The 11,950-nt window shown below is 43.9% G+C and overlaps 1 protein-coding gene across 4 annotated transcripts in view; it reads left to right on the top strand.

Moving 5' to 3' along the window:
• The first annotated feature begins 6,410 nt into the window (after nt 1-6,410).
• Nucleotides 6,411-11,950, top strand: part of NAPEPLD (N-acyl phosphatidylethanolamine phospholipase D) — a 54,919-nt gene continuing 49,379 nt past the window's right edge. Inside the window, exon 1 of one of the 4 annotated variants that reach the window (XM_045864841.3) lies at nt 6,411-6,781. In XM_045864841.3, coding sequence (XP_045720797.2) covers nt 6,558-6,781 — 224 coding nt within the window. In that variant the 5' untranslated portion in view covers nt 6,411-6,557. Of the gene's footprint in view, nt 6,782-6,816; nt 7,298-11,950 lie in introns of those variants that run through there. The other 3 variants (XM_045864840.3, XM_045864838.3, XM_045864839.3) reach the window with 3 other exon arrangements.

Genomic DNA, 11,950 nt, shown 5'->3' with positions numbered 1-11,950 from the left:
ACATAATACATATTGGTTGCTTTAGTTCCTTTTTTTTTTGAAAGTAATCTCTATGCTCAAAGTGGGGCTCAAACTCTGAGATGGAGTCACATGCTCTATTGGCTGAGCCAGCCAGGCACTAATTATCTTTTTTTTTTTTTTTTTTTTAAATCTCAAGGTTCATGATTCAAAGTAGCATGCTGGCTTGTACTATCTCAGTGCTATTCTTGGAAGCACAGAATTTTCCAGGTTGAAAAGACAGCGGTGGTGGCAGACTCCTCCCTCCACTTCTGGAGTTCTCCCCTGTACTTTTTGTGGTATTAATCCACAAAAAATGCTCTTTCTCAGAAAAATTCTGCTTTTTAAAATTGTCAAAGCAATCAGCATTACTTGGATGAGTTTACCTGGGGCTTAGATTCTACATTTTGAAGATCATAACCTGAGTCTTTTAGATGAAAAAAAAGTGAAATATACCGGCCAACTAGCAGCAAGAGGAATATTACTTTTCACACAACTGAAATACTATAATATCTGGCTAGTCTCTTTTCTAGTGGGATAAATGCGAAATGAAATTCAAAGTATGATCTCAGAACTATAATGTGTGAAATTAGTCTTAAGAAGCAAAGGGGCTTGGGGCGCCTGGGTGGCTCAGTCGTTAAGCGTCTGCCTTCAGCTCAGGTCATGATCCCGGGGTCCTGGGATCCTGGGATCGAGCCCCACATCAGGCTCCCGTCGGCGGGAGGCCTGCTTCTCCCTCTGCCACTCCCCCTGCTTGTGTTCCCTCTCTCGCTTTGTCTCTCTCTTCAAATAAATAAAATCTTAAAAAAAAAAAAAAAAAGCAAAGGGGCTTAATTTTTGGTTATTTCCTCAGATCAGCTGCCTTTTCCAGTTGCTAATATCGTTCTCTAATTTAGAGATCTGCAGTGGTCTCCAACTTTTATTGTGAATGCCATACAAATAACCCATATTTGTTTTTTAATTTTATATGCTGCTGTACAGGTACATATTATGAAACTCAAGATCAGAAAGCAAACAAGATTTAAAAAAAACAGAAGTTCTTTTTTTCTCGAATACCCAGTGGGTTGGGGCACCCCACCTTGGAAGTTGTGGCTATATGGTGACAACATTTGACTCAGAATTTCTTCTTGGCTGCTGTATTTTTTTTTTAAAAAAGATTTTATTTATTTGAGAGAGAGAGAGAGAACAAACACAAGCAGGGGGAGCTACAGAGGGAGAAGCAGGCTTCCCACTGAGCAGGGAACCCGATGCGGGGCTCAATTCCAGGACCCTGGGATCATGACCTGAGCTGAAGGCAGATGCTTAACCAACTGAGCCACCCAGACACTCCTTGGTTGCTATTTCTGCTCTTAAAAGAAGAGGTTTGGAGAAATTTTATTTAACTGTCCCTTTAGGTAGAACACAGTTCTTGTCTCTGAGACCTTGACTCTATTTCTTTTCTGGCCCATCTCAGATACTGAGAGTAGGGGGAGAAAAGTAGCCTAACATAGAGGTCAGTGAACTTTTTTGGTAAAGGGTCAGATAGTAAATATTTTAGGCTTGGTGGGTCCTACATCTCTGGAGCAAGTACTCAGCTCTGTCCTTGTGTGCAAAAGCAGTTAGACGATATGTAAACGAATGAATGTTGTTGTGTCACAATAAAACTTTATGGACACTGCAGTTTGAATTTTGTGTAATTTTCAGGAGTCACAAAATATTTTTGATTCCCACCCCCCTCTTCCAACCATGTAAAATTGTAAAAGCCATACTTAGTTCACAGGCCATACAAAAATAGGTGCAACCTCAAGCTATAAAACTGCTCGGAGATGGGCGCCTGGGTGGCTCAGTTGGTTAAGCGACTGCCTCCGGCTCAGGTCATGATCCTGGAGTTCCGGGATCGAGTCCCACATCGGGCTCCCTGCTCGGCGGGGAGGCTGCTTCTTCCTCTGGCCCTCCCCCCTCTCATGTGCTCTCTCTCTCTCATTCTGTCTCAAATAAATAAAATCTTTAATAAAAAAAAAAAACTGCTAGGAGAAAACAGGAAAAACTTCATGACCTTGGACTTGGCAGTGGTTTCTTAGATAGGACACCAAAAGCACAGGCAACGAAAGCAGGAAGACAAATGAGACCATCTCAAACTTGTGCATCAAGGACCCAATTAGAGTGAAAAGGCAATCTATAGAGTGGAAGATAATATTTTTTTTTAAAAGATTTTATTTATTTGACAGAGACACAGCGAGAGAGGGAACACAAGCAGGGGGAGTGGCAGAGGGAGAAGCAGGCTTCCCACAGAGCAGGGAGCCCGATGTGGGGCTCGATCCCAGGACCCCGGGATCATGACCTGAGCCGAAGGCAGACGCTTAACGACTGAGCCACCCAGGCGCCCAAGATAATATTTTCAAGTCCTACATCTGATAAGGGGTTAATATCCAGACGATATAAAGAATCCTACAACTTAACAAAAGATAATATAATTCAAAATGGGCAAAAGACTTGAACAGACATTTCTCCAAAGATGCTATACAAATGGCCAACAAGTATACAAAAAGGTGTTCAACATTCCTAATCATCAGAAAACTGCTAATAAAAACCACAATGAGATCACCTCAGACCCATTAGGTTGGCTACTACAACCAAAATATAACAAACGTTGGTGAGGATGTGAGATACTGGAGCCCTTGGGCACCATTGGTGCAAGTGTAAAATGATGTAGCCATGATGGAAACCGCATGGAGGATTCTCAAAAAATTAAAAATAGTAATGCCATTGGATCCAGCAATCCTACTTCTGGGTACGTATTTAAAAGAATGGAGAGCAGGGTTTGAAGAGACGTTTGCACATCCTTGTTGATAGCATCACTATTCACAATAGCCAAGAGGTAGAAGCCACCCAAGTGGGCATCAGGGGATGAATGGATAAATAACATGTGGTAAATACAATATTATTCAGTCTTAAAAAGGAAGAAAATCCCATCCCATACTACCACACGGAGAAATCTTGAGGACACTATGCTAAGTGAAATAGGCCAGCCATAAAAAAGACAAATACCAATGATTCCGCTTATATGAGATATTTAAATAGTCAAATACACATAAACAAAAGGTAGAATAGTGGTTATCAGGGCAAAGGGGTAGGGGGAAAAGGGGAGTGTTGTTTAATGGGTATAGAGTTACAGATTGGCAAGTTGAAAAAGTTCTGGAGATCTGTTTCCCCAACAATATGAATATACTTAACACTATGGAACTGTACCACCCAGGTATCCCTCAACTGAGTAAATTTTAAAGATCTTTATTGACTTTATTCAATGATTCATGAATCGGGCAGCATCCCATCCCGCAGATAGAAAGGAGTTCTGAGGAGCTGTGCAAAATGAAAGACTTCTAGGAAGGAGGTGTTGAAAACCAATCTCTCGGGGTGCCTGGGTGGCTCAGTCGGCTAAGCGTCTGCCTTCAGCTCAGGTCATGATCCTAGGGTCCTGGGATTGAGTCCCGAGTAGGGCTCCCTGCAGAAGAAGCCTGCTTCTCCCTCTCCCACTCCCCCTGCTTGTGTTCCCTCTCTAGCTGTCTCTCTCTCTCTGTGTCAAATAAATAAAATCTTAAAAAACAAAGAGAAAAACCCAAAAAAACCCTCTCTGCTCTGGAGCTGAAATATAACACGAAGACAGAATTTGGGGATAAAAAGGCATGATCATTTCCTTACTTTGCCAGGCAAAGGAGGCTGCAGCAGGCTAATGCCTTCAAAACTGCAGACGCCCCCAGGGGAAAAGGCTGAGGCGTTTTATAGAAAAGTACAGGATTGGGGCACCTGGGTGGCTCAGTTGGTTAAGCGACTGCCTTCGGCTCAGGTCATAATCACGGAATCCCGGGATTGGGATCGAGTCCAGCGTCGTTGGGCTCCCCTCTCAGCGGGGAGTCTGCTTCTCCCTCTGACCCTTTCTCCTCTTGTGCATTCTCTCTCTCTCTCAAATAAAATCTTATTTTATTTGGGTGGTTTTATCTGGGTGGTTTCGATAGGAATCTGTAGAGGCTTCCAGCCACCTTCACGGTCTTCAGTGTGGTCTCCAGACTCCCTCTGGCCGCCTGAGTTTTGTTACTAAGTGTATGTTGAGGTCAGCAAGATGTCAACATTGATCCGAGTTCCTGGAACAAGGGATTCTACTGAAAAACAGGGGAAGGGGAAGGGCAGCTTCAAGAAAGAGGAGGAGAAAAATGTGTACAGTTTAAAGTCAAGCCTTGGTGAAGCATTAGTGTGTCCATCTTAATTTCCAACCATCTTTACGTTTCTATAGCAGTTTCCAAGGGAGCAGGACATAGAAGTTACACGAGCAGAAAGTGGATTGGTTGGCAAGGTCTCTTTCCTTTAGGTGATGGCAGGGGTTAATCACGCAGGTGATCTTGTTAGTGCTGACCAGGTGATTCCTGATTAGTTTAAGATTCCATTTCTGAGAGAGGCAAAAACTAATTCTCAGTTTAGTGATGTGAAGCTTAGCCTGAGGGACTCCATTTGGTGCCTGTTGTCTTGTTTTTAATAGTAACCATTTAGAAGATAAATAGTTATCATTATGTGCTAAGTGCCTGGCTTCCTAAGGGTGGCATAAGAGGGAAGGACAAATAAAACTCAGTTCAGCAAGTCAGGGCCTAAAATTAAACCATGAGTGAAATGCAGAGTGCAGTGTTCACTTTGCCCTGTATGGTGAAGCAGGGCGACCTAGAAATTTTGCCTGGAGTGATATAAATTGTTACACTCATCAGCTTCTTTTCATTGCCTAGAAAAAAAATGCAACCATTGTAAAAGCTTTAGAAGTTGTGTTGAGCAGAGATTACAACACAATCCATAAAGTTTATGTAGTATTCCAGGAGTTAAGCAAGCATAAACATTACTCCTTAATTAATACAGCTTCAATTATAATCGCAATGTGTGTTAAAGGACTATTCATGTCTCCTAGGCTTTCCTGATTTACAGAGATGTCCTTATCCCAAGTACCCGCTCTCGCGGAAAAACACCCTGTGAACATTTGTCTCTTCACGGTATCTGTAAGTGTGTGTAGAGAAGAGTTAGCAAATGAACACTTCAAACTGATTATTAAGCATAGTAAGCAAATGCAGCACATGAACCTAGACAGTATCCTAGTTCAGAGGGAAAAAGTTATAAAAGACATTCTTGGGACAATCCTAGAAACTTGAATATGGACTGAATATTGAGTGACGTCAGCACTAGCCCAAGGGAGTAAGGTCCACACCTGACCTAATCTTTGTATTTTTTTTTTTTTTAAGATTTTTTTATTTATTTATCTGAGAGAGAGAATGGGAGACAGAGAGCATGAGAGGGGGAGGATCAGAGGGAGAAGCAGAGTCCCTGCCAAGCAGGGAGTCTGATGCAGGACTCGATCCTGGGACTCCAGGATCATGACCTGAGCCGAAGGCAGTCGCTTAACCAACTGAGCCACCCAGGCGCCCCAATCTTTGTATTTCTACAGTATGACAGGCACCTTCACTTGCAGATAGTGCAATAGTTTGGTTTGTATTTTCCAACTGTCGCATCTGCATTTGGGGCCTGTGTGTTGTTTTTTCCAACATAACACCCCACACAAGTCCCAAAGGCCATGGGCACAAGCAGGAGAGTCTTGAGGAATCTTTTTGCCCAACCATCTGCTGATGAATTCAATTCCAACCTGATTTCCACCTGTTTATACTTAAATTACTGCTTAAAACAATATCATCCTGCAGTTTAAAAAGAAAATCCCGGGGGTGCATGGGTGGCTCAGTCAGTTAAGCGTCTGCATGGGGTGCAGGCCCTGATCCCGAGGTCCTGGGATATATTCTCCTGTGGGGCTCCCTGTTCAGCGGCGGTCTGCTTCTCCATCTCCCTCTGCCCCTCCCACTTGTGCACCCGTGTTCTCTCTCAATAAGTAAAATCTTTAAAAAATGAAAAAATAAAAATCCTGGGAGAAACTCGGAATCACAATTTCATGCCCTTTATCCTGAGAGTGTAAAAAAAAAAAAAAAAGACAAGAACTGTACTAGTAGGCTGTGATATCATTTTAAAAAGGTAATGAGCACACTGTGACAAGGCAGGGCTGCCATTAATATTCAGTATCTCTTGTACACACTTCAGATTAGTTTCTTTGCTGCCAGGCTCATGGCACCATCGGTTTTAAGTATTCTGCTACCAAGAGCTTGTCTGCTACGATAGCGCCGATTATGAGATGCCACCAAGATCCCATTTAGTCTTTGCAGGTACGGCTGGTATCTAGGAAAGTGTTCATGCGTCTGAAAGTTAGCTATTGATTTAGGGCAGGGTAACCAGTCTGGTATGAGAAAGGTTTCTGCAGGGCGAAGCCGAGGCGCGCGCTGGCCGGGAGGCGGAAGGGTGAGGGGAGGGGTTCTAAGCGCGCGCCCGTGGCGCCTCCTTTACCAAGATGGCCTCGGAGTTGGGGTCCGCGGGGGCGGCCATCTTGGTAAAGGCTGGGGTGGCGGCTCCGACGCTGGCGGGGCTGCCAGATTCGAAGGTCACAATGAGTGAGTGAGCAGGCCACGTGGAGCGAACTTTGCCTCGGCCTATGCGTACAGCTCGCGTCCGCGATGGCGAGGCGGCGGGCGTTGAGGCGGTGCCTGCAGCTGCTGGCGCCCTCGGCGGAGCCGGCGCGCCGGGGCCGGGGCCGGGGCCGGGGGCGGAGGAACCCGGGCGCCGGGCGCCGCGGCCCCTCCCGCTGCGCGGGGGCACTGTGCCCGGGGGCGCTGTGGCCCGCAGCCCAGGAAGAGCCGCGGCGGCGGCGGCGCGCGCGCCCTGCCGCCCCCCACGCCAGGTGAGCCCCGCCCCTCCGCCGCCGGCGCCCGAGCGCCGGGAGGGCTGTTCTCCCGCTCCGGCCTGGCGCGAGGCGGCGTCCTCCCGCCCGCGGGTCCCTTTCGCGGCTCGCTTTCTCCGCGACCTGTGGGTGGAGCCGCCAGCACAGTCCGGCCTGGGGCTGTTTGTGGACTCAGCGAAGTGGAGCGCGCCGTGGGTGGGATTCCCGGTGCGGAGCCCTGCCTCCTCCTGGAGATGCTGCACTTGTGAGAGGCAGGGGTTCGTTTGAATTTCTGCACCTCGAGAGTTGCGGAGCCCGCATCTTTGAAGCTGCCTGGGTCAAGAGCCACATCCCCCCCGCCCCCCCAATCTTGGGAGAGTAGCCGTCTCTGGGACTTGTTTCAGATCCCATCTTCTCTGCAGATCACCTGGTTGCATCTTCACTGATCGGAGTACATGTGGGTGTACCTTCTTTGGCTGTATGTAAACGAACGGGTCGACAGCTGCCTTAGAGCAACTTATTTCTGCTTCATATATGGTATTTACCTTTAAAAAAAAATCCATCCCAACAGGTTTCTTTGCTTTTGTCTTCAAAGTTAACCACTGAATGGAAGAGCAGAAGTAAGGAGCAAAGTGGGGTGGGGTGGCGGAAGCTAGTGATTTCTTGAGTTTTCTGTCCCGTGGTTGTTTCTTAAGTTGGGTTTTATTGCAGGCTTTTTAGAACAGGTATGCAGATAGCGTTTTTTTCCCCGATATAGAACCCACTGTGGTCCCGATAGTTGAGATAAATAGGCCTCCGTGGGCTCTAGTCTGATGCATCAACACAGCAGTCGAACCTGGAAAATACTGAGAGAATGAGAAAAGTTAACCTTTAAAAAGTCACTTAGTTCTTGTCCTTGCCTTTACTGTTATAATATGATTCATCTCGTTTGCTTTGGCTGAGCATGAAGTGTTTGCTCTTTGATAATTCTGATTAGTTTATTGAGAAACTCATTCCTGAGCTACAGCTCTCTGAAAATTAAACAATTTCAATCTCTGTTAAAAGTGGTTATCTAGCAGTTCTATTTCTATTTTAGTTACACTGTTTTTGATTTAGCCTCAGACATAGATATCGTTTAGAAAGGAGTTATGTAATCTTTAAAAAGAAAAGATTACCGCAGCTGGCCGGTTAGCTCAGTTGGGTAGAGCGTGGTGCTAATAAAAAGAAAAGATTACCCATATCCTACAACAGTCTGATGTTGCAAGAAAACATGAGGTCTGTGAGAGAAGAAATTAGGGCAAGTGTACTTGTTTAAGAATTTAGGAGATACTGACTTCAATTAAAACTGTTGTGAGTCAACTGGAAATACAGTTCCAGTTTTCAAAAATTTTGTGTTGCATTCTGCAGGCTTTCCTGCTGAAGAAATTTCCGTAAGTCTCCAAGAGGGGAAATACTTAAGAGTGTTTCTCATACCCTATTTCTGCTCACAATTCCAAGTGAAATTGTACAGAATTCATATTGCAAAACTTAATTTTTAAATTAGTCCAGGGATGATTGTATGAAGCCTATTTTAATATAAGCATTCCGTCGTAGGGTTTTGGTTCTGTTTTAGTTGATACAGTCATCCTCTTATGTTTGTTTGAAAAGGGTATAATGTTCCTTTGGTACTTACGAGTTTGGGAAACTGAGGGGATTTTAAAGAACATTTTGTCTGTGTTTGGAAAAGTACCATTTGCCTTTGATTTTCGTTCCGCCTTTTCTTTGTAGTGGTAGATGGCTGTGGACGTAGAGGGTTTTTCCATTCCATTCTACTCTTTATGCAAGTAAGAATATGACTGTAGCTGGGGGGCTGTGTTGATCCAGCATTTTAGATTGAAAAGAATACAAGTAAAAAATGTTTGCATTGAAGTATTATTGGGGAAATGAACTGTGCACGTTATTAATTGTTAACGAGCACCTTTATCCTGAAGGCCTGTGAGGGCATGTGTAAAATTGGCATTAAAAAAAATCCTCATGTGGGGCGCCTGGGTGGTTCAGTCGGTTAAATGTCCACCTCTTGGTTCAGCTTAGGTCGTGATCTCAGTTGTGGGATCCAGCCCTGGAGTCAGGCTCCCCACTCAGTGCAGCCTCTGCTTGAGGTTCTCTCTCCCTCTCCTTCTGCCCCTCCCACTCCCTCCCCGCCAATAAATAAATCTTTAAAAGAAATCATGTGATTTCCAGCATAAGGTTCAAGTAACATACCATTCTAACTGCTATATTACTGAAGAAGTCCACCTATCTATAACTGATAGTGCTTTGCTCACCTTGTCTTTTGAATTAAGAACTATTTATTGTGTATTTAAATACTAAGACTTTTGTGACCGATTATATATGTATTCATATGACCCCAGGGGCAGTTTAGTTATGTCAGAAATAGTTTTTTTGTCAACTCAGTTGGTTAGGTAACATAAGTATTATGACTATAACTTACAAAGCCCTGTCAAGTGTTTATGTATTATTCGCCTGACTTAATAGACATACAATATGTGACGTTATTAACCCCATTCCACAGATGAGGCAATCAGGAAACTGAGAGCTTGGGAGATTTTAGCGAAGGTCCCTTGGCACAGTAGCTCCGGCCTTGTGCAGGAAAATCCCCTGCTGCCTCTTGTTAGAAAGGGGTACCAATGAAGCCAGGGTCGAGTGGTGGGGCTCAGCAAGCTTTGGTCTGCATGACAGCCATAGATTATAGCCCTAAACCTGTTTGTGAGTGGTCCGTATCATCGGGTGTAGGGGTACACAGCTGGCATATGGATGGATCAGCATCAGTTCAAAAGCGTGATTGAGAAAGAGCCTGGTATGTACCTGCTACCTAAAACAATTCATCTTTGCCCTTGAAGGCAGTAGATTTTCAGGTTTATCTAAATCGCGGTTTTCCCAGATTAAGGGACGGTAACATATTGGCTGGACAGGAAGTGCCTGTATACTTCTGTGCTCATTTGTAATCTCATTTTTAAGAGTAAAGATGTCAGAATAAAGAAACCGCAAGCTTCCTCATTGTTTCTGGCACCCCTTAAACTGGTAAGGTGCTTGTTTGTTTTGCTTACGAGACCCTGATGCTAGGACACCTGAACTGCAGCAATAATTAGTCTGGAAAGTTTTCTGTATTTTGGGGGTCCTTCAAACTGCAAAGATGTTTGTTCTCTTTTCAAGTTACTGTGTTCCTTTGGCTTGTTTGGAGAGTTTGTGAAAAGAAGTACTATGTATATATTCAGAATATTGTGCCATTATATGGTTGAAGTAACTCAGGACAGTTTAAAGAGCTTCTAGACTCCCCTTTTAAAAAAAAAAGTGAAGGCCCTGTTATCTGTTTATAAGCTAAACTAAGTAAAATACCCTACATGAGTTGGAATGTGTCCTTTATCTTTTTATGCTGATCATATGCTCTTTTGGTCCAAGTGTTTTTATTTAAGATTTTATTTATTTGAATGAGAGAGAGAGAGAATGAGAACAAGAAGGGGGAAGGGAGAGAGAGAAGCAGACTCCCTGCTGTGCAGGGAGCTCCCGACACAGGATCCCAGGACCCTGGGATCACGATCAAGCCGAAGGCGGACGCTTAACTGACTGAGCCACCCAGGCGCCCCGGTCCAGGTGTTTTTAAACATAATTATGATGAAAGCATGGCTAATAAACAGCCCAGGCTCTATCCCCAGCCACAGCTGGACCTTTGGAATGTCATGTAACCCTCCGGCCTGCCTTGCTTCACCTGTAAAGTAAAGGGGTCACACAGTGATGAACTTGAGTCATGGAATGTTCAAGTTAGAGAGGACTTTAGTATGTACCGGTCCAACCTCTTTAATTTACAGATTTCCTGTTTCTACTCTTGCAAGAGTTTTTAGCCTGTCATGATACTGCAAAACTGAAACCTCAAAATGAGACTTTCCTCCCATTTCACGGGGATGAGGTACTTTAACGTTCTTGGATGAAAGTTGATTCCTCTCTCATTCGTTGCTCTCATAGCGTCTCAATTTTATATGTAGATGAGATGTTCATTGTGTATTAAATGTATATGTGCTGTTCAGCACTTGTTTTTCAACTGCATGAATATGAATGATGGTGGGCATATTGAATATCACCACAATGAAGAATTTGACAAACTCTGGATGTTCTCAGCAACATTCTCTTGGTTAAGTATGAATATGTAGAGCTTTATAATTCCTCTTTGTTTAGCTGCCCAAATATCTTTAGTTGTACTTAATAATAATGGTCATCTCCGATTTACTATGAACTCACATTTTAGTGAATTTTGTTGAAGACCTATCTGTGCATTTATATGGTACCCCGAGGCCACAGAGTGATCACTCCTCCAGGTTTTTCTGGGACTGAGGAGGTTCTCAGGATGGAGGACTCTCCGTATTATAACTGGGAAAGCTCCGGCCAGACTACATGTGTTGGTCCCCCTGCCCGAAGGTGTCTCTTCATTGACCTTGATTAACAGTTGGAAGGATAAAATGCCAGGGGGTTATATACTGGATGAACTCAAAGACATCTTTTCAAAGACAAGGAAAATATCTTCAAGGCTTCATGTATATTATCTGTTTATATGACTAGAATATAGAACTATATAAATCACTTGTTCTTTTCTATGTGACTTTAAACGAGAACAGTTTAGTGATTAAATAGGTCACACGTGAAATCTTCTCCATGTAAAATTAAAAGGGCAGTTATATTTATAAGAGAACTTACCAGGGAACTACTAAGTGCTTTTTACTTTGAAAGGGAACAAAGAGGACATCGTTGAAAGCCAAAAAGGAAAAAAGGCTAGCCTTGCCAGTGAGATTGTAACTGTTGGCTATACGCTACTAACTTTGAACCCGGTATCTGTTCAAGATAAATTTATTGGATTTTTCTTGCAGATTCAACATGATTAGTGGAAAAGAGCGCAGGCTCTGGAATCTGATACAGCTTGGGTTGGATCTCCAGGCCCAACTGGTAGCCAGCTTTTTGACTTTATGTAAACCGTTAAACTCAGTAAACCTTTTGTTACATTACCTTTAACATAAGGATGATCTCTACCTCCTGGGAATTTTGAGGGTTGAATGAGATGCTGAATATATTTAAAGTGGCGCAGAGTAAGTGCCTAGTAAGCAGTAAACTATAGCAGTCACGCGTGCTGCGCGCTGTACCCATGTTTAGATTAGGAAGGATTCTGTGGTTCCATAGCTTCCCTGA

This window comes from Mirounga angustirostris, unplaced genomic scaffold (assembly GCF_029215605.1).
Source record: "Mirounga angustirostris isolate CCGP_5_RB_7025 unplaced genomic scaffold, mMirAng1.0.hap1 SCAF_12, whole genome shotgun sequence".
Taxonomy (NCBI): domain Eukaryota; kingdom Metazoa; phylum Chordata; class Mammalia; order Carnivora; family Phocidae; genus Mirounga; species Mirounga angustirostris.
This window is presented reverse-complemented; position numbering and strand designations above follow the sequence as displayed.